General features: G+C 41.0%; 1 protein-coding gene across 4 annotated transcripts in view; it reads left to right on the top strand.

Moving 5' to 3' along the window:
- The window catches only part of slc38a9 (solute carrier family 38 member 9), a 62,678-nt gene that overhangs the window by 29,895 nt on the left and 9,468 nt on the right, over positions 1–23,315 (top strand). For 3 of the 4 annotated variants that reach the window (XM_048604394.1, XM_020529088.2, XM_048604401.1), the window contains exons 10-14: positions 1,087–1,194; positions 4,920–5,026; positions 12,863–12,976; positions 21,161–21,309; positions 22,834–22,923. In XM_048604394.1, the coding sequence (XP_048460351.1) occupies positions 1,087–1,194; positions 4,920–5,026; positions 12,863–12,976; positions 21,161–21,309; positions 22,834–22,923 (568 nt within the window). The remainder of the gene's footprint in view (positions 1–1,086; positions 1,195–4,919; positions 5,027–12,862; positions 12,977–21,160; positions 21,310–22,833; positions 22,924–23,315) is intronic. The other variant, XM_048604408.1, reaches the window with a different exon arrangement.

The following is a 23,315-nucleotide window of genomic DNA, read 5'->3' as shown; positions in this document are numbered from 1 at the left end:
TACTATTTATTTTAGAAATGCTCACAGTGAGTAGAGGTGATTTGAACATTTTCTGGAGACAAGATGTCTTCAAGATGATGACGTAGCTAAATTCAAATGTTTGCGGAGGCTGGAATTTGAACACTGCTGGGCCATGGGCTTTGGGCACTTCTATCTTTAAACTATTTCATTAGAATTAGCCAGGCAACACAAATTTGACCTCCACTGATTGGGTATTTTAACTATCTGTTGTTGACTAGAACTATGCTCAGCTTTTTAGTCTACATTGAGTCAAGGTAATACTACTTTTGATCCAATGAGCAGAGTTGATCTTTAGGCACATGGTGCCAGCTATGCTTGGAAGATGCTGCCACTTATTTCTGTGCAATTATGTCCTGGACCTGTTTTATTAAAGAACATGGGGGTGTACCTGATCATTTGTCTGATTTTTACTGTGTTGTCCAATAATGTCTCCTGACTCAGTTATTTGGACCTTTGTTCAGTTGCTGAGTCTCCAAATATGGGTTAAGAAATTATCCATTAAATATTGTATCATATTCATGTTTCAAATCATACACAACATGCTTTGATATTGGTGCAATATTTAGTGGGTTTTTTGGATTTTTCTTCAATAATTCCCAACTTTTTATGCATCTTCCCACATTCCAAGATACAGTTCCTTGAGAGCTGATAGTTCTCCAGTACTTCACTCAAACGATCCTTTTTCATATGTAAGCCAGGTAGGGTATTCAACCTGACTGACTAGTAGTGGGACAGGGAAGTACCATAGCAGACAAGAATTTTATTCATGCCTGATGTGCACTTCTACCTCCCTTTCTTCTCAGATTACCCTTCATTCTAAATTCCACAATGAGAGATGCAAATTATGATTGCAGCAATCCAACTTCCTTGCTGACTGAGATTAGTTCCAACAGATCAAGTTAGGAACTGTCGTCTAGTTTGCTTTTAGGGTGAGAATAGCACTGGCTAGTGCATGTCCTCAATTTAACCATTAGGGGGCATATCAGGTCTTTCTAATGTTCATTTTTAATTGCATTCATCTGTATAACTCCATGACTATAATTTAACATTTGTTTCTATTTGCAGGCACAGTTTCAGTCTTTTACTTAATTGTACTTGTAACATTGAAGGCAGGGAGACAAGGATTTCACTTGGAGTTCCACTGGTTTGAATCTGTAAACAATTTTGTTGCAGGTAATTTCTCTAATAATTGCACAATCTCTTTCATCACGTTACTGTACCTTTTTGTATAATGTGATATATATCAAACTATTCAAATTAGAGAAGCTGTGAGAGATGATTCATTTGAGGAACTTGCCTCGAGTTGTTTACTTTTAATTTCAAGATGGAATCCAGATTGCATTAAGGTTTTTTAGCCCATTTAATGTAGGAAACTCTGATTTCTGTCCTAAATTTTGCCTTCACAATCCTTTGTTACCTTGGCACATCTGAAATTGTCTTTGCATTAACTTTAACTTTATTCAGTTGAGTGTCTGTGAGCCCAAACATTCTTAGGATCCCTGCCGAGAAGCTTTGGCTCATTAGGTGTTATAGTCTTTCCACTGGTTTGGCTTGATTGCAATGCTGAAGTGTTGCTGAACAATTTCGTCTCCACTTCAGGAGATTTGAACTTGACTGATCATGGCAATATAATGCCACGTCGTAATTGCTTTTATTTATTGTGATTTCCGAATGTTTGGACATGTTGAGCGATGAGTACATTCGGGGCAAGAAAAACAGAAATTGTGGGATAAACTCAGCAAGTCTGGCAGAGTGAAAGCTTTAAGCCTAGTAACCCTGGGTATGTTCTTGGGTTGCTTGTAAACTTCACTCCTGTGAAGTTCTTTCCCACTTCATTCGCATTCCACCAGTTTTTGTTCTTGTGTACAGACAATTCAAGGTATTGCAGAGACTGTGTTTTGAACTTCAGTTTTTCATCAGAAAAATTTGAGCTGCAACTTCTGTATTCACAGCCATTTTATCCTTTCTTTTCTTTGGATTTTTTTTTTTTCCTCCTGCTCCTTCTAACCCCTTCTCCAAAAATAAAGCTACTGATCCACTTTATCTGTATATCAGGAAGATGGGGACATGGTGAAGCACTGGTGAGGAATTTATCACACTTTTGCTGCTGAAGATGCTTTGTTCTCTCCGCTTGGGGTTATGAAGATTCTACAAACCCGTGCAAAATTTTATTTTTAATTGGTTGTACATGAAGCATGTTGTTTTTGTCATGTTAATAAAGTTTGATCCACCTCAACACCAAGTCATTGGATTCCTTCAAGGGTGAGGCAGGTAGGTTTTTCACTGGGAGTTGAGTTTATGGAGTTTTAAGACAGTAAAGTGCAGTTGAGACTACAGTCAGGTCAGCAATGATAATCTATTGAAAAGTGCGGCAGGCTCCAAGGGCTGAATGGATTAATCTGCTCCCAAGTCCACTGTTCAGAAGTCCTATATAATGATCACAATTTTTGGAAATAATTTTTGGCCTCATATTTTGTTAGAACTAAGTTAACTCAGTGAGACTTGTAAGTGGTAGTCCCAGGTTTGTAAATAGGTAGGATAGCAGCAAATCGGGTACATTCAGATGATAACGTTTCCTAGATTTGCCTCAGACATGGAAAATTGTTCTGAAAAGTTCACCCAGTTTTCATTATATAATTGTAAATAACCTCCTACAAGGAGCTGCATGTTTCTAAACCCACTCAAAACTTGGCATCAGTTGACCTGTCTACATTTTGTAAAAACAATTACTCCAATATGTTTAAAAGTTGGGAAAAGGTGTCAAAACTCCTGTAGGGGTGTGATTTCTTGTTTCTCATTATTAGTGGTTTGACCAGAACGCACAGTGCAGGACGTCCAAATGTAGTACAAGATGATACCAACTAACGGCCAAATATGTGCAGCCTCTGCTGCAGTCACTCAAATACTGAAATATTTAATTTGCTTTCCAATAGTTAAATTGGCGTAATCTTTTTTCCTCCAGTCACCACCTCCCTTGGAGCCCCCAAGCTCATATGAGTATCATGAACTTCAGCATCTGGATTGAATATCATAAGGTCACTCTGTACATATCAATTCACTCTCTTTTGATTTTGGTCTCTTGCATGTTCTAGGGGCGTTAGTGGTTTTTGTGGATTTGACTCTCAGCTGCAGTCCGTTCTTGGTTGGGGCCTGCATTTTATCCAACAGATCTGTGTAATATGATTTATAGGTGGTTTCTCCCCCCACTTCCTGAGTCAAGGTGAGAAGCCGCTGGAGATGTTGCAACTGTGCTGCCGACGACCCTGGTGCAGCTTATCCCCGCCACTGGGTCTCGTGGACTGAGATACAGTTGAATTCTGGTTACCTATGCTTTGCTTGCCCTGAACAAACTGATTGCCCTAAGTTGTTTTTTTTGGTCACCACTTTGCTTATCTGCTTATAAATTATCATTGAAATGGTTTTGCTTCCAGTTAGTGAGGGGTGATGCTGCTGGGCACAGGACAGGTAAAATCTTATTTTCAGTAACATTGAATACTTCTGTCCGATCACTGGGTGCCCAGAGATCCTGGTTATGAACTCTTAAACTGAGTTATCCGATGCAGCATTCGTGCATCTCTTTTTCATGGCTTTCCATTATCCATGCAGTCATTATTTGTCTTCATTTTAACAATCTGCTCCTTACTTTACGTCAATTACTCATGCATCTCTTATTCTTAATGACTGCTGACCTTGGCTTTATAAAGGTTCCTGTAGTCATCTAAAGCCCCCTCTTCGAATTTATTTATGATCTGAAGCCTCAATAAGATATTGGAGCAGAAGTAGGCCATTCAGCCCATTTGAGTCTGCTTCCCTCATTCAGTGACATCCTGGATAATTTGATACTCCAACTCCACTTTCCTGCCTTTTCACATAACTCTAGATTCCTCTCTGATTAATTTGGCTGAGCATTGAGCAGGTGAATGATGCAGAAGACCTTATTTTCAGAAAGAATATCCACCATTATTAATTCTCCCATAGCTAGCCTTTCTGAATAAAAGTACTAGCAATTCCTTGTTTAATAATTGTTGTATAACATGGAGTAAAAGTCTGTGGACTTAAGTTTTCTGAATTCCAACATTATATGTGAATGTTTTGCATAAATCACAACTTGCATTTTGCAATATTAGTGGACACATTGGTGCCATTTCAAGATGCAGTTAGAAAGGGGGAGAAAATGAACACGATTCCCCACCTTTTTGGAATGTTAGACATCCGGAGTCCTAGCGATTTGAGCACTCTGCTCTGGTGCTGGCTTCTTCCTTTACATTTCAATTCAACCCAAAACCATACTTTGAGCAAAAGAGGCACGCCTCCTGGACACTGATATCTTGGTATGTTACATCATTCGAGCAGCCCTACTTACTCAACGACTTTTTTTTTTTTTTAAAAGAGATGAAATCCAGTGGTTTCAGCAAATGCATTTTAAGGAACTTCCTGGAAGAGAAAAGGCATTAAAAATACCTGAATGAATGCAACAATTGCATTTGAGGATGCAGCTGGTCCAAAGGGCCAAGGCAATTTCTTGGTCAGAGAGAAAATCTGGTCTTAGAATCAGGGTCAGTGGGGGAGTCATTTGGACCATGGTTTGCACTGATGTGCAGCAGAAACTTCTAACTGTTGTAGCTGATCAAATTCAAAACAAATCACCTTGACTTTGGTCAAGACATTCAGTTAGCACTGTCTTAAGCTAGATAAATTGTTCTTTCCTTTCCAAAGTCTTATGCTTGATTCCTGATGAGCCATCTTTCACATTATTCGGATACTGTAAACTACATCAGAGTCATATTTTATGCTTTAAAACGTATTTTAAAAGAAAACAAAATAAGATGAAGAAAGCTCATGGGTGCTGCTTAAGTAGCTGGTGAAATTCTGCTCTTGCTTTTGCTTTTGTTTTGTAGAGTTCAGATTGTCTTTTCCACATATGACTGGAGTTCTTGCACTTGCATTCTTCATCCACAACTGTATCATCACCCTGATGAAGAATAACCAACACCAAGAAAATAATGTAAGCTGTGACAATAGGAAGAGGCTCAGCTGATTTGCTACATTTCATCCGTGCCGTCATATTATTTAACTTGGCTGCTTGGTATAACAAATTGTTGTCTTTACCTTCCCATTATGTACCATTCCTGACCAAAATGGCAAAACCTTACTTAAGTTTTTACTGATCTTGTGTGAGCTGTAGAGAGTGAAAAGGTGATTTGTGCTTTCATTTTGTTATTCCTTCAGTTGGGGGGTTTGGAGAGAAAAAAGATATCTTTAGGTCAGAGATAGTAGGAACTGCAGATGCTGGAGAATCCGAGACAACAAGGTGCAGGGCTGGATGAACACAGCAGGCCAAGCAGCATCATAGGAGCAGAGGGGCTGACGTTTCGGGCCTAGACCCTTCATCAGAGCATTTAGTTTAGAACTATATTTTAACTGATTTTGGGCAAACTGTGTGTAGATTATCCACACTGAAAGTTTTGAACAGATAAATTAGGATTAAGTGTAGGCCCATTGACCCCTCAGACCCCTCTGCCATTCAATACTACCATAGCCAATCTGCTGATACAACAAGGTGTAGAGCTGGATGAACACAGCAGGCCAAGCAGCATCAGAGGAGCAGGAAAGCTGACATTTCGGGCCGAGACCCTTCTTCAGAAATGGGGCAAGGGGAAGGGGGTTTTGAAATAAATAGGGACAGAGGGGGAGGTGGATAGAGGAGAAGATAGGTGGGGAGGAGACAGACAGGTCAAAGAGGCTGGGGTGGAGCCAGTAAAGGTGAGTGTAGGTGGGGAGTTAGGGAGGAGATAGGTTAGTCCAGGGAGGATGGACAGGTCAAGGGGGTGGGATGAGGTTGGTAGGTAGGAGATGGGGGTGGGGCTTGAGGTGGGAGGAAGGACAGGTTAGGGAGGCGGGGACGAACTGGGCTGGTTTTGGGATGCGGTAGGGGGAGGGGAGATTTTGAAGCTTGTGAAGTCCACATTGATACCATTGGGCTGCAGGGTTCCCAAGCGGAATAGCCAATCCATAGCCAGTCTACTGTTTGGATTCCATATTTCCAGTTAGCCAGAGAACTTTTGATTCCTTTGCCTGATAAGCCATTTATAGACTTAAGCCTTTAAAAAAAAAAAAAAAAAAATCTCAATGACTCTGCCTCCATTACGTTTTGGAGTGACTTTCAAATTTGCACAACCCTCAAAAATTCTCCTCCCACCCCAATTTTTATCGTTCTGGGCTTTTCTAGGATTTTGGAAGTAAAGCAACCTGCTTGTTTGCATGGTAGCACCATTTTTATATTCAAAACTCTTCGTTTTTTTTGGTCCTGTCATCTCCACTAGTGAAGTGTGCAGCATTACTCGGCAGCATGGTGGCTCAGTGGTTAGCACTGCTGCCGCGCAGCACCAGGGACCCGGGTTCAATTCCACCCTTGGGGCAACTGTCTGTGTGGAGTTTGTTTGCACGTTCTCACCGTGTCTGCCTGGGTTTCCGCTGGATTCTCCGGTTTCCTCCCACAGTCCAAAGACGTACAGTTAGGTGGATTGGCAATACTAAATTGCCCTAGTGTTCAGGGTGTGGATTATAAGGGGAAAATACAGGGTTAAGGATGGGGGGATGGGTGTCAGTGGGATGCTGTTTGGAGAGACAGCGTGCACTTGTTGGGCTGTATGGCCTGTTTTCACACCAATGGAATTCTATGATCCTATTCTATTCTGTGATATCCATGCATATTTCTTCCTTTTCCCTACTGACCCATTTTTCATTCTGGTTCACTTTGCAGACCATGCTGCTTTTAGTCTTTTGGTATCCAGTCCCAAATGGACGGTTTTTGCTTTTGCCCATGTCCTGAGGTCTGCAGATCAGAAAATACTAGCATGAACTTGATTGTGAACCTTTGCTGGTTTCCTCCAAGTATATTTGTAATGATTCAATGTTACAGGATTGACAGCAGCTAGCAGTCATTTACTAACTTGGTGTTTTTTTAAATCATGGATTTGGTTCCTGGACTCGTAGCTGAAGCTCGTAGACTGCAAGATACGGTTTGTTTATTTATACAGCAATAGCAGAAGAAACACTTCCTGCATGTGCAGGATCAGCTGGCCACACCAAAATGAATAAGTCGGCTTGATGCAGGCTGGCAAAGATTTTAAGTCTGTGTAGTCTTTAATTCTAAGCTCTTGATTTGCTTCACCTATAATTTTTTAATTGTCTTTCTGTAAAATGTAAATGTGTTGCATGGTTCAGTAAACAAAGAAATAATCAGAAAATTTCAGCAAATAAAATTCCCAATCTCTAATCTCTTAATGACTGAAGAAATGATTATAATGTTAACCTGTTTTAAATAACACATTAAAGGAAAAAGATTTCTTCAGGCATTAAATTGAGACAATGACCATGGTAATTTCCATTATTTACCACCTGAGCTTTCTACTATGTAAGAAAACTGTCTGTGTAAAGCCTTAATATGCTGGAAGGAGAAGATTTGTATTCAATATATTTGCTATTTGTCTGTTTTCGTAGTCAGTTTTATTATGAATTGTGGAAACTTGTATGGGTCTTGAATGCCTGTGTTCATAGTTGTTTCCCTTTCAAAGACCCTGGTGCGTTGTTACACCCAAGTGGACTGCATGAGAGGCTTGCCTTGTCAGTTTGCTTTCTAAGCCTGTTTTCCTGCCTGTCGTCTTTAAATAGTTTAAAAATCAATCAAAACTCCTATCCTATCTCTGACTAGAAAGGTATTAGAAACAGTCAAGTATTGTCCATAAGTGTGCATGTGCTACTGTTCTGAACACCTGCCTCTGAACGACAGCACTTCTAACTTTCTCCCTGGTTTAGCCATACTTGGGGTGTCCACAACTTTTCCACCACTGACAGGAATTACAGCTGCGCAAAACAGTAATCTTGTGTTCAATTGCACTTCTTCAGATAACAACTGTTTTTATGTAATGTGGAATATATGGAAGTGCATTTTTGTGTGCTGTCACACATTGAAATTTTTTTTGGTTGTAATTTTTTCCCTTTTTCCACTTTTTTGCTTCTGCAAGGCTCTTTTACACTTCTTTACAATCACTCCTTCACCTCTTTTCTCTGGCACTCTCTCTCTTCCTGTGGTACTAGAGCGAAATCACGATAAGTTGATTATAGGGGGCCTGCTCAAACATTTGTTTTCAGTGGAGCTGCAAGATAACAAAGGAACCCCCTTATGTAATTGGATTTGGCTACATGTGTGCTCAGCTTTTTTAAAGTACAGTGAAGCAGTAAATCTGTGAAAAATCTCTCTTTCAATTTTTTTTTGTACCTTTTGTAATGGTCTGACCTTGAACCATCAAAGGCATTGAAAAATGTCGGAAGTTAGCTCTGAGCAAGCTCAGTAATCTCTTTGTGATATGCTATTTTAGGATGAATGTGATACTGGTGCCTCATTGTCAGTACAGTTCAGATATGTTTCCCATGTTTTTGTGCTGCAGTCCAAAATTCTGGAGCACCTCCATCTTCACAGCTTCAGTTTGGGAAATAGAGAGTAAGAGGACAGGTATTCACTACTCTACAGGATCCTTTGGACTCCTGGGTTGAAGACTGTACTAGATTCAAGATTATCTGGTTCTGTTGTGCAACATTACACCATTGTCCACCTCGGTGTAAGTTTTCATAATTGTCTGAGGTGAATTAAAAAGAGTTTAGTTGACGTCGCCCTGCCCCTTGGCAATTCGCGCAGTTGTAGCTTGCTGAACCTGTTGTGGTGGGACAATTGGGTATTATGCCTTACACTTTGCTCTTTAAACATTTTAAAGACTAAATTTGGCAGACTATGGTGGAATAGTCTGGTTACATTCACGTTAAAAATATCTCTTGTACACTCATTCAGGATGTGGGTGGAGAGGATTTTGCAGTCAATCATCTGTTGTTGCAGTCACAGCTTGTCCCATGCTAGACAGTGCTGTGCCTTTACTTGAATTAACCCAATGATCCACGCAGCAGGTGAACTTCTTGTGACCTGTACTGTGTGCCTCCACTTTCTCAATGACAGCACTTTAACTTTCTCCTTGGTTTAGCCATACTTAGCATTTCAACAACCTTTCCATTGTGATCTCTATTGAATAATGGCTTGTCTGCAGTTTCTAGCTATAATTTTGTTTTTCTATTAAAACTTTATATGGGATAATCTAACACAATAGCCAACACTGTTGATTTCCAGAGATGGTAGGAACTGCAGATGCTGGAGAATCTGAGATAACAAGGTGCAGGGCTGGATGAACACAGCAGGCCAGGCAGCATCGTAGGAGCAGGAAGGCTGATGTTTCGGGCCTAGACCCTTCATCAGAAATGGGGGAGGGGAAGGGGGTTCTGAAATAAATAGGGAGAGAGGGGGAGGCGGATAGAAGATGGATACAGGAGAAGATAGGTGGAGAGGAAACAGACAGGTCAAAGAGGCGGGGATGGAGCCAGTAAAGGTGAGTGTAGGTAGGGAGGAGATGGGTCAGTCCAGGGAGGACGGACAGGTCAAGGGGGCGGGATGAGGTTAGTAGGTAGGAGATGGGGGTGTGGCTTGAGGTGGGAGGAGGGGATAGGTGGGAGGAAGAACAGGTTAGGGAGGCAGGGACGAGCTGGACTGGTTTTGGGATGCGGTAGGGGGAGGGGAGATTTTGAAACTTGTGAAATCCACATTGATACCATTGGGCTGCAGGGTTCCCAAGCGGAATATGAGTTGCTGTTCCTGCAACCTTCGGGTGGCATTGTTGTGGCACTGCAGAAGGCCCCGGATGGACATGTCGTCTGAGGAATGGGAGGGGGAGTTGAAATGGTTCGCGACTGGGAGGTGCAGTTGTTTATTGCGAACCGAGCGTAGGTGTTCTGCAAAGCGGTCCCCAAGCCTCCGCTTGGTTTCCCCGATGTAGAGGAGGCTCAGCGGGTACACCGGATGCAGTATACCACATTAGCAGATGTGCAGGTGAACATCTGCTTGATGTGGAAAGTCTTCTTGGGACCTGGGATGGGGGTGAGGGAGGATGTGTTGGGGCAGGTGTAGCACTTCGTGCAGTTGCAGGGAAAAGTGCCGGGAGTGTGGAGCGGACAAGGGAGTCACGGAGAGAGTGGTCCCTCCGGAAAGCAGATAAGGGTGGGGAGGGAAAAATGTCTTTGGTGGTGGGATCGGATTGCAGATGGCGGAAGTGTCAGAGGATGATGCGTTGATTTCCAGTTGTGATGCAAATCTGGATGCAATTATAGAGTTTCCAGCCCAAAATACCACTGACATACCTACAACACCTTGAAATTAATTATTATTGCTAAGTTAGTAGCATAACTGGGTATATTTATGTAGTGTCTTTAGGAAAAGGAATTTCCTTCAAGTCACTTGAGGAACATTTTAAAGACCAATGATGTTGAACCTTATTTAGATATGCTTACTGGCTTAAGGATGGAAATTCAGCAGCAATAAATTTTCCTTTTCTGAAACTAAAAATCTAAGCATTTGTGTTGCTATTATGAAAATTGCGTTCATTCTACATGTTGTATTTGAGAAGTTTCATTTGGAGGCTTTTTGTGAAGTGACTTGCTGCTTGCTGTCCAATATCATATTTTGAAAACATGGAAAACATTACCATTTCAATCCCATAACAAGTCATTCTGGAATGTGGAACAGGGAGACTAAAGTAGCAAATGTCACAGAAAAGACTCACCAACATTGTCTCCTGTTGTTTAGTCCTTAATTTACAAAGTATGTTTAAATTTGCAAAATCCTATTGGTATTGAAAAGAAAGAGAGCACCAACTTGGGACTTTGCTTAAGAGCTAAATCAAGAGCCGACTGAAACATTCCAGGGAAAATTTTGAGGATATTGTGCTTAAACCTGCTTTCGATGCTGGAGTGTAAAGTCAGAAGTTAGGGATGCATAAGAAGGAAACATCTTAGGTGTTGCTTTAATCCACCACCAAGGGCAGCAAAGTGGTCCAGGCTGTTTTCCTTTCTGTGATAAAGTAAGATCCTACTCTTGTGCCCAGATGATTTAGCTCAGGATCATTTTTTGTCATGTTTCTGCTGTATGAACTCGAGCATTGCTGCAAAAAGATATCTTTTTGTTAAAGATTTTCTTCTGACAGAGTGCATACATAAAGGATGTTTTCTCATGTGGGTGCTTCTGAAACTTGGCATTTTTAAGCAGAACTGACCTCCTGATAACTATTTAAGACAGTCTTTGAAACTGTTATACCATCTTTTGCAAAAGTGTCTTTGAATCTTTTTAAGGCAGATTCTCAACACGTGAGGAATCGAAAGGTTGGAATGTGACAGATGATCTTATTGAATGGCAGACCAAACCTAAGGAGTCAAATGGCCTAATCTTGCTCCTAATTTCAGGCAAGAATGCCCATGTAAAAGGGAACAGAATATTTGATTTTGTGTGCAAAGTGGATTTAGATTGGTATAAGTGATTAGATGATCCAGAACAAAACTAAAACAGAAATTGCTGGAAGATTCAGCAGGTCTGGCAGCATCTGTAAAGACAAGGCAAAGTTAACATTTTGTGTACAATGCCCCTGAAATGTTTCCGATGACTGACTGAAAGTTAACTACAAGTTTTGATTAAACTTTAAACAAGGCAGGTTGACTTTAGTGAAGGAGTTGCCCAACTAGTTAGGTTGAAGCTGGCAAAATGCATGTACTTTGTGTACAAGCAGCCAACATGCTTGCAAAGCTCAAAGTGCCCAACACTAGATGTGATTGTCGGAGCAAATTACTGCAGATGCTGGAATCTGTACTGAAAACAAAAAATTGCTGGAGATCAGTGGGTTAGGCAGCATCCATGGAGAGACAGCAAGCGAACGTTTCAAGTCTACATGACTTTTCATTTAGTGCTGACGTGAAGTGGTTGTAATTGGACACCATTTACTTAATAACTGTGTGCTAAGAATTACACTGACTATCTATTTTAAAATTGTTGGGCTCATTGTGTGGGATATACCGGCATATTAATAAACAGGCTCTTGTTCCAGACATACGTATGCACTGCCTGTTGCAAATGAACAAAATGGGTGAGTGTCGTTCTCCTCTGGTTCAACTATTGGGGCATTGCTTTAATCAATCAGAGTCAATTTGCTTGGTTTGACTTTAAGCTTGATAGTTAACAGTCCATCATCTACCTGGATCATTCTCCATTTCAATACCTGTACCAATCAGAGTCCACTTGCTCAAGCAATTAACATTGTCTTCTAATGCAATATCGGTGTTAAGGAGAAAGTTGAAAAAACACAGGGAAGTCATTATTTTCAGCAATATGTCATGTTTATCGTTATACAGTCCATGTATCAGTGAATTGCATATCAAATAAAGTGGCACAGTAGAACTAACTCTCCCTTGAGCGATCTTTCAAACGTCAGGCTAAAATTTGCTATAGTTGAAATGTATTCTGCTGCTGTTTATTTTGACAAAGTATGAAATTGTGTTTGTTTAATACATCCCCAGTTTATTAATTCCAGTGAAACATGCTGCATGTTTTCTTGAAATCAGAATGTTCAGCCAGCAATGTCATAAAGCATCTTTTTAATGTATTCAGTGAATAGTTCTCCAGAAATGCAGAGTCAACCCACTTGAAACTGGAGTTCCTCTCATAAACAACTTTTTATCAGGCTGCAAAACTTCAATGTTATTGTTCTCTGAAAACATTTTCTTCTTTGGTGATCTTTCAACAAACAGGTTCCATGACATTACAACAAACAAAAACAAACAAAAAGAAATGAAAAGGATTCCTCCCATTGTACACACCGGTAGTTTGCTTTTAGCTAAAACCGGTTGGTTTGGATGAAAGCTGATTTTCTTGTCTTATGCCTCTATACAGAATTAATTTATTATTTATCTTCTTCAGGTTCGAGATCTTTCCATTGCCTATCTACTCGTGGGATTAACGTATCTCTATGTTGCAGTGATGACATTTGCTGCATTTCCCTCCCCAGCACTATCCGAAGAGTGCATTGAGCCGGTATGTCAAAATGCCTTGGTGGTGGGCAAAAGAGAACATTTTCATATTTGCTGGGGGTAAGGGCAGCAAAACAGGAGGAGGGGGAATGGTTGAACAAATTCTAGCTGCAAAGATCTTGTGGCCAGTATATACAACCAAAAACTAGGGAGTTGACTTGGAAAGAATAATTGTAAGTGATTTTAATTTTCCCAAAGGTTCCTGCAGAAGATAGTGGTATTTGAAGGAGTAGAATTTCTCAGGTGTTTCTAATTTCTTTGCATAAATAATGTTCTTCCATCATACTTCATTGGCAGGTCTGTCTTTGAACTTGAGCACATGCAGCTGATGTTTAATCAGGAATGGAAAGACCATTTGTGGACACACCTAATTAAAATGCCATGTGTACATTTGGCAGTAATGTGTTTTTGAAAGCTTTGTGCTAGTGTTAGCAATGTACCATGAAATTCAGCCCTGTGTATCAGGGCTATAAGGTTTTTTGTATCTAAATTAGCTGTCCTTGAAGCTGTTTCTGTGATGGCATCTGAGAGCACACACGATGACGTCCATCAGAAGTATACATGTAGTGACATCAGTCAGCATGTGATGCTGATTTGACATTTTGGAGTTCAATGCTCCAACTTGCACCATCTCTCAACCTCATACAGGTTAACACACATTCTTCAGTCAAAAGAATCTGCACCCCTGTACTATTTAAGGGGTTGATCAACTACTTTCGGCTTGTCAATTGATTTCACTGTGTGTTTAGTATTTCCTAAACTGTTGGAAGGGCTGAAGTCTGCAGCAAATGGACAAGGATCGATATCAAGGATTTTGTATAATCCACAGCCTTACAAATGGGTACAGTAGACTGCATTCCCCTCAGTCATATAAACATAGGAAAAGTGCAAAATGCAGAAAGAGGAAGAAGAAAGGCTCCGTACTGGAAGCCATGTCGGAGCATGCATAATGAAAGCAATGCTGCCGCATGAAATGGACTGGAACAGCCCATTGGCTTACTTGAGCTACCCTTTTGCTATATGGACGACTGTGCACCAGAGTGAGTATGTTGATTTGTGTGGCCCGTTTTATGCTGCACTGCCTGTGCCACCAACAATGAGAGAAGGAGACTGTAATCAAAATACAGTCGGTTCTGATATAACATGATAGTCCCGTTCTCGTGCGATCGTGCGTTATAAGAAAATGGCGTAATAGCCACGCCATTTAAACTAATGGGACTGGAATCACATTTTAGCCAGTACAGGTAAGGAAAGTTCACATTCTACAAATAAGTCTAAATTCTTCAATTGTGTTAAAGCCAGTTTGCGTTGAAGAAACACTTGTTAAGCAGAGCAGACTGTAGCCACTTGTTTGTTTGTCTGTTCATCCAATTGTTAATATTGGAAAAGTCAATCATAATACTCCTTCACCAGCTGTTCCATATCGGACGTCCACTATTAACCCTAAAAGTCAGCTTGTCTACAATGCAAAAATGAAAAGTAATTAAAAAGTAAACATTCAAAACCAAATTTATAATTTGAAACCATACAAATCACATCATATATTTGCTTATCAGTATGTTTGCTTGTCCTGTGGCTTCCGAACAGTGCTACCCAGTGGTGTTTTTCTTTATTATTCATTTGTGGATTATGGGTGTCGCTGGCTGGCCAGCATTTATTGTCTGTCCCTAATTGCCCTCGAAGGTGGCAGTGGTGAATTGTCGTCTTGAACCGTTGCAGTCCACCTGCAGTGGGTCGACCCACAATACTATTAGGGTCAGAATTCCAGGATTTTGAGACAGTGCTCGTAAAGAAATGGTAATATATTTCCAAGTCCGGGTGCTGAGTAGCTGGAGGGTGGTGTTCCCAAGTATCTGCTGCCCTTATCCTTGTAAATGGAAGTAGTCATGGGTTTGGAAGGTGCTGTCTGAGGATCTTTGGTGAATTTCTGCAGTGCATCTTGTAGATGGTACACACTGCTGCTACTGAGCGTCGGTGGAAGGAGTGGATGCTTGTGGACGTAGTGTCAATCAAGCAGGCTGCTTTATCGCGGATGGTGTCAAGCTTCTTGGGTGGTGTTGGAGCTTCACCCATGCCAGCAAGTGGGGAGTATTCTATCATACTCCTGACTTGTGCCTTGTAGATGGTGGACAGGCTTTGGTGAGTCAGGAGGTTACTTGCCTCAGTATTTCTAGTCTCTGACCTAATCTTGTGTCCACTGTGTTTATGTGCTGAGTCCATTTGAGTTTCTGGTCAATGATAACACCAGGATATTGGTAGTGGGGGATTCAGTGACGGTAACACCATTGAATGTCAAGGGATTGTCTCTTTATTGGTGATGGTCATAGCCTGGCATTGGTGTGACACAAATGTCACTTGCCACTTGTCAGCCCAAGCCTGGATACTATCCAGATCTTGCAATTAAACATGGACTGCTTCAGTATCTGAGGAGTTGCAAATGGTGTTAAACATTGTGCAATCATTGGTGAGCATTCCCACTTCTGACCTTGTGATGAAGGGAAGGTCGTTAAAGCAGATGAAAATGTTTGGGCCTAGGACACCACTCTGAGGAACTGCAGAGTTCTCTGCAGAGATGTCCTGGAGTTGAGATGACTAGCCTCCTAACAACCATGATCATCTTCCCATGTGCCAGATATGACTCCAAACAGTGGAGAGTTTGCCCCCGATACCTATTAATTCCAGTTTTGCCAGGACTCATTGATGCCACACCCAGTTAAATGCAGCCTTAATGTTGAGGGCTGTCACTCTCACCTTACCTCTGGAATTCAGCTTCTTTGCCCATGTTTGAACTAAGGCTGTAATGAGGTCAGAAGATGCATGGCCCTGGTGGAACCCGAACTGGGCGTCATGAAGCAGGTGCTGCTTGATAACACTCTTCATCTTCTATCGCTTTACTGATGAAGAGTAGACCGGGGTGGAAGTTGGCTAGGTTAGCTTTGTTCTGTATTTTATGTACAGGACGTGCCTGGGCAGTTTTCCATAATGTCGGTTAGATGCCAGTGTTGTAACTGTGTACTGGTGCAGCTTGGGTACGGAAGCAGCAAGGTCTGGAGCACAGTACTATTGCTGGAATGTTGTCAGGGTCCATAGCCTTTGCTGTATCCAGTGTTTCCAACCATTTCTTGACATCACATGGAATGAAGCAAATTGGCCGAAGACTGGTTACTGTGGTGCTGAGGACCACTGGAGGAGGCTGAAATTGATCATCCGCTCATCGCTTCTGGCTGAAGATTACTGTGAAAGCTTCAGCCTCATTTTTTTGTACTGATGTGCTGGGCCCTTCCATCACTTGAGGATGGGGATATTTGTGGAGCCTCCTCCTCCAGTGAGTTGTTTAATTGTCCACCACCATTTCATGACTAGATGTGGCAGGACTGCAGAGCCTAAGCTCTGATCCATCAGTTGTGGGATCGTTTAGCTCTGCTTGCATGCCAAACAATATAAGCAGGAAGTAGTCCTGTTTGGCACATTCACCAGGTTGAAATCTCCTCTCAGGAATACCTGGTGCCACTCCTGGCATGCCCTCCTGCACTCTCCATTAAACCAGGATTGATTGCCTGGCTTGATGGTAATGGTTGAGTTGGGGATATGCCGGGCCAAGAAGTTGCGGATTATGCTGGAGTTCAATTCTGCTGTTGATGGTCCACAATGCCCCATGGAAGCCCATTCTTTAGTTGCTGGATCTGCTCGAAGTCTGTCCCATTAGCATGGTGATTGTGCCACACAACACAATGGAGGTTTTTCTCAATGTGAAGGAGGGACTCTGTCTCCACAAGGACTGTGCACTGGTCATTCTTACCAATACTGTCATGGACAGATATATCTGCAGCCAGCAGATTGGTAAGGATAAGGTCAAGTATGTTTTGCCCTTTTGGTTCCCTCACCACCTGCTGCAGATCCAGTCCTTTAGGACCTGACCGGCTTGATAGTAGTTCTGCTGCTGAGCCATACTTGGTAATGGACGTTGAAATCCCGTACCCAGGTTTCATTTTGTGCCCTTGCTATCCTCAATGCTTCCTCTGTGGTGTCCAACATGGAGGAGTACCAATTCATCAGCTGAGGGAGGTCGGTACATGGTTTATTTGCCCATGTTTAACGTGAGCCATGAGACTTCATGACTCTGAACCCCATTGTTGAAGACTCCCAGGGCAACTCCCTCCCGAGTGTGTACCACTGTCGCCACCTCTGGGTCTACAACAGGGCATATCCAGGGATGATGTTTGTGTCTGGGAGATTGTCTCTAAGGTATGATTCCATGAGTATACCTGTCAGCCTGTTACTTGACTAGTCTGTGAAATAGCTCTCCCAATTTTGGCACTGGCTCCCAGATAATAGTAAGAAGGACTTTGCAGGGTCAGTGGGGCTCTTTCTGGTGCCTAGGTTGATGCCAAGTGATCCATGCAATTTCATTTCTTTGAGACTTTGTAGTGATTGGTACAACTGACTGACTGACTTGCTAGGCTATTTAATGGCAGTTGAGAGCCCACCACATTGATGTGGGTCTGGAGTCACAGGTAGGCCAGACCAGGTGAGGATGGCAAATTTCTTTCCCTGAAGGACATTAATGAACCAGATGGGTTTTTTTTTCTGACAATTGACAATTTGGTTTCATGGTCATCATGAGATTCTTCCAGACTTTTTCTTTAACTGGAAGGCTGCTGACATTCAGTAGAGGAAACTGTGTGTATGGCCTTGCTCCAAAAGGCCCAGTCTCAGGCATTTCCTCCTCTGGACGAGTAGAGATTGTCTGGCTGGTAATCGGAAAACACTGGCAGAATGATGGTGGTGAGTCAATGAATGCTGTGATTGAGGAGACAGATTGCTACATTCAAAGCCACAGGGAACTGAGTCATGTGTTGGAGAACAGATTGCTAAACTGCCATGACACCATGCAAGCCTTTTTAAACATTGGTATCCAGAAGAATGAAGGTAGCAGTTTGAGATTCATTGGCAGCATGCTGATTGAAATAACTCAAGGCTAGTATCCCGTCACAAAGTCACCCTTTATTTACATGCGCATAATATTTGATATAGGTCCAGTTCCTCAGAGCCAGCTCTGTTTGAACAGAGCCTCTGACCGTCCTGTTTTATATCTGTCAGCCAGGGCTCCCTGATTGGGGTTGTTAATCTGGTCCAATCGGGGAACTCATTCTGCGATGTCCCCCTGGCTGACCTCATTACAATCACCACCCTGTCCTTACAGGACTTCAGTCTACATTTTCTTTGAATTTAAACAGATTAAACAAGTCTAGAAAAGAGCTCCAATAAAAGCAAAATACTGCACATGCTGGAGAAACTCACCAGGGCTCTCTGTGGAGAGAGGAAGAGTTAACGTTTTCAAAGCAGTATGACTCTTCTTCAGAACTTGGTCAGAGTTCTGACAGAGTCATGCCCAACTTAAAATGTTAACTCTGATTCTCTCTCTGCTACTAGATCTGCGCTTCTCCAGCATTCTGTCTTTCTGAAAAGTGCAGCCTGCAGCAGAAGAGAGAATGCAGCCAATTGGTTTTTTTGCTTTGTATCACTACTTTAAATAACTGAAGTTGCCTGCTTCAGTTCTTGTCCGTTTTCGACCAGCTGATGTTTAATCCTTGGCTGTCATTCCAGTCTGGTTGGCTGCACTCAACATTCCATCTAAACGATGACTCTTTTCTGACATTGCAGCACTGTCTTAGTATTGTGCAAGTGTTAACCTCCTTAGGCATTGAATTTCTGTCCTTCTAATAATCAACAATCTAACAACATTTTATGTACAAATTTGTACGAGAGAGAGAAAACTGGTAAAGAAATCGTTTTGTTACATATAACCTCTGATAACATACCATTAAAAGTGAATGGAATAACCTAGCATGATACAACTTGCTGGTATTGAACCTCCCCCTCCCATTTTGCTGGTATCTGCTGGCTGTGATAGCTGAGATATTGGTTATTTTGCATTTAATCTAATAAAAGACCATATTAGCTGATTTTTATCCAAGTTTGTCTTAATGTCTTCTGGTATTTAATCATCTTTTAAGAGAGCTTTGTACTTTTTCTGTTTGTAGCAAGAACCTTGGCATTGCATTTTGAATAGTTAAAATTCTATTGTGACAAAATGAGTAGCTAAATATTTGGAAGACTGAAGCCATTATTTTGGGCCTCCAGGTACGTTACATCCTCCTCTCTGGAAATTGGCTGAGGGTGAAGTAAACTATGCACAGCTTGTCATTTTGATCCTGCAATGAACTGCTAACAACATATCACTGCCATCACAAAGACTACCTATTTCCATTTCTGTACCATTGCCCAACACCTCAGCTGAACTGCTGAAACCCTCATCCATGCTTTTAGTACTGACAGACGTGGCTACTTCAGTGGACTCCTTTTTTATGCTTTGTAATCTGGAGTTCACCCAAAGGTCTTCCTGTCTGCAAACTTGCGCCAAGGTACTCATCACCCCTGTGATAACTAAAAACATAGACCACCACATTAAGAAAGACCTTCTTTAATATAAAATTCTTGCCCTAGTTTTCAAATCCCTACATGACCTTGTCTTTATATATCTCTAAACTTCTCCAGCCCTATAAATCTCCTGCACACCTCCAATTCTGCCTCCTTGGCTTTAATTGCTCCATGATTCTTACGTTTTGGTTGGTTGCTTGTATTCGCACCTTGTATGTCTCCGTCTCCTTTTTCTTCTTTTAAGAAACTTCTTAAAAGGTATCTCCTTTTTTTTTGTATCAAATTATTTGACAGTGCTCCTGTGAAGAATCTTGAGAGTGTTTATTCTATAGAAAATGATATATAAATGTAGTTGCTACTGCAACATCTCGGGAAATGGGATGTAAAGACTGTGTGATCTTGACATGAGGTTGGGTTCCTGAGTCCCAGCCAGATCCACCTCCAGAGTGAGGATCAGGAATGGCATCAGTTTTGGCATGGAGATGTGGCAAGAGCCTCAACTGCACAATGGTTCCTGGCTCCAGTGGCAATTTTTGGGGAGTCCATGAAGTCAATTTTTAATGGAGAAAAAAATTTCAGTTTTTTTTTGAATTCTCCCTTTTGAATTTTGTCTAGTCCACAAGCTGCTTCAACATGTGTGGACTTTGTAGAAACTATCCATGCTCACTCCCGTGACAGACTGTGCTTGCAGATTGGATCACAGTAATGCCATCTGACTTGATAAGTATTTCAAGCTTGGTTTCTGCTGGCATCCTGCTCAAAACATGCAGTGAGGATTATAAAGCAGTGGAATTAGAGAAGGTAAATAAATTTGTCATTTTATTGCTTATCCTGCTGTTAGCATCTGAATTCCAGAAAGCAGTACAAATTAAAATCAAGGCCGTTATTCCCCTCACTGCTTAAAAAAAATCATGATCTGCAGTAGACAGACTGGTAATGAAATGTTTAGTTTATTTTTAAATAGTGTTTTATACGGAATAACTTTGGGACAGTTGATTTTAACCTTGTGCAGATTCTAGTCTCTGGACCATTAAACTATTGTTGATTGTTGTAAAAATCTGTCTAGTTCATTGTGTCCTTTTTGAGGAAGGAAATCCATCATCATTACTTGTGACTCCAGATCAACAGCAATGTGGTTGACTTTTAATTGCCCTCCAATTAAACTTGGGCAATAAATGCTGGTCTAGCTAGCGCTGCTGCATCTCCATGAAAAAAAAACATTCTCAAGTCTTTAATTTCTTAGTTAACTGGAATTATAAATGTCACCTTTCAAACTTTATGCATCTCCACCAGATATATACTATTGATACTGAGATACATAGACACTCACTAACTCACTGACATTTCCTAATTAAGCTTAAAGAAAAGCCCTGTCTACTTGAACTGCTAAACAGTTCAAGACTACTTTCCAGCACTTCCAGCCCTTCTAATTTGTAAACGTTACTTCAGTTAACTCCGCAGCTACCTTGCTAGTCACTTATCTGGAATTGCATCCTTTAATCGAAAGACTTCTTAAACGTTCTTTTGAAAAAATTATTTTCTGATCAAAAGGTCCCTTCAAAGAATGAAAACAAAAAATTCATTTACCCCAACTTTTAGAATCCATATTCAAGAAAAGCTATATTGTACTACAAATCTACATCTCAAACAAACAAAGTCTGCACAGGTATTTTGACCTCTGCTATGCTATCATTGGCTTTCTGTTAACCTTGTATCTTTACTTTAACGATTTGTTCATCTCTTGCAGAACTTTTTGGATAACCTGCCAAGCAGTGATATCATGGCCTTCATTTCCAGGGTCTTCCTGCTCTTTCAAATGACAACTGTTTATCCATTACTGGGTTATCTGATTCGTGTGCAACTACTGGGCCAGTTGTTTGGAAAAGCATATCCAAGGTGTGATGTAATTCAATTTTTTTCCCCAACGAATTTAACAATTTCAACAGCCAGAGTATACAGTGCAGAAGTTTTCCAAGTTGGATGTTGAAAGATTGTGTTTGTGAAACATTGCTGTACCTGACTAGATGATAGCTAGTTAACTTGTTCTGAACTTTAATCTGGTGGAAGCACTGGGAAGCTAGTTACTGCATGTTTGCTGTTAACGTTTTTTGGGTTGACTGCCACCAATCTCTTCTGCTTTACTCTTACTCTAATAATGTAGCTAAACTAGAATTTCAGAATGGTAACAATGCAGAAGAAGGCCATTTGAGCCTGTTGTATTGTGTTGGCTCTCTCGAGGATAAGAATCAGTTCCACTTTTTAATTCATTCATTTGGATTTGGCCTTCTCTGACTGTGCCAGGATTTATTAATCATCCTGAATTGCCCTTGAGAAGGTAGTGGTGAACTGCCACCTTTAAATCCCTGCAATCCTTGGGATGTAGGCAAACTCAATCCTATGGGAAGATGTTCCAGGATTTTGACCTAGTTGCACTGAAGGCAATAAATTTCTAAGTCCGGATGATGAGTATCTTTGAGGGGACCTTGCAGGTGGTAGTGTTCCATGTATGTGCTGCTGTTGTCTTTCTAGTGGCTACGGTTAGGGGGCTGCTGTTTGAGGAACTTTAGTAAATGTCTGCAGTATGTTTAGTAGATGTTAAATATTGCTGCTACTGAGTGGTGGTAGTGGAGGATTAAATGTTTGTGGATGTGGTGCATTCGAGCAACCTCTTTCATCCTGGATGATGTTGAGCTTTTGATTTTCTTGGAGCTGCCTGCCTTTTCCCGTAGCACTGTCAATCTTTTCTGCTCAGTTCTTTGGCAGTTCCCTGGTTCAACTTCCTCAGTTCCCCTCCAACAGTTTTTATTCCTAACTACTCTCTCTCTAGATTCTTATGATTTTGACTTCTTTATCAAACTTCCTTTTCATGCTTCTTGTTTCTCAAGAGAATAATTATACCTTCTCCAATCTATCCATTTAGCTCAAGTCCCTCAACCCTGGGATCATTTTATTAAATCTTGGGTTTTACTAATGGCTGCCAAAAGTAATATTATGGATTTACACAGCCTCTATCAAAATAATCCAGGAACTTAATAGGTATTATTACAATTCTAGTAGCAGCCGTACAACTCCATTTACTCAAAACCTAGTCACGCTATTCACATTTTCAACTACAACTTGATATCCTCCAACTTGCTGCATCAGTTGGAAGAGTGAAAGTAAATGACTCGTGTTTTTTAAAGTCACTAGGTGAGGCAGCCCCACAATGATTCACCAGAAGGGTTTGCTTCGTGCTTTGAGATGTGTCTTTTGTTCTGTCATGTTCTCTGCTACCTTGTAAAATCAAACTGTGCAACCTATTGTTCCACCTGATCCAGTTTAGAACTGACAGCTAGCCAGCATTTTAGCAGCACCTCCTTCAATCATATGTTTTTCCAAGCTACTTTCCAGTTGTTTTACTATATATTTTTCTCCTTGCAGTTTTTTACATGTGTTCGTCCTAAACATTGTGGTTGTGTGCACAGGAGTCCTTGTCGCAAAATTTTACCCCAATATAGGAGGAATCATAAGGTATTTGTGGAGTTATATTCAGTACTTTGAATTATATTTATATCAGAAGTTCAATAGAGCTACTGAAACTTTGAAATTATATAGATGTCATTTGCAATCTTTTAATTTTAAGAACCTCTTGTCATCATATTGGTTATTAATTATGTACAGCTGTTCCATTTAATATATAGTGCTCATGGAAGTGCTACATGTAAAATTTTTTTTTTTAAAGAAGTAATTATTTCCTTGTACCTGTAAGTGAGAGGAGGGTGCCTGTTTCTCAGGGCAACATGTGTGGCTTAAGTCTTATTTTTAAAACTCCCTCTCTGGACAAGACCAAACTTTTGAAATTTTCGACTAATACGAAGTAATACTTAACAGGCCTGACATCATCATGGAGAAACGGGGTTAAC

Source organism: Rhincodon typus, chromosome 1, assembly GCF_021869965.1.
Source record: "Rhincodon typus isolate 14 chromosome 1, sRhiTyp1.1, whole genome shotgun sequence".
Taxonomy (NCBI): Eukaryota; Metazoa; Chordata; class Chondrichthyes; order Orectolobiformes; family Rhincodontidae; genus Rhincodon; species Rhincodon typus.
Note: the sequence above shows the minus strand (reverse complement) of the source record. Positions and strands in the feature narration are given on the sequence as shown.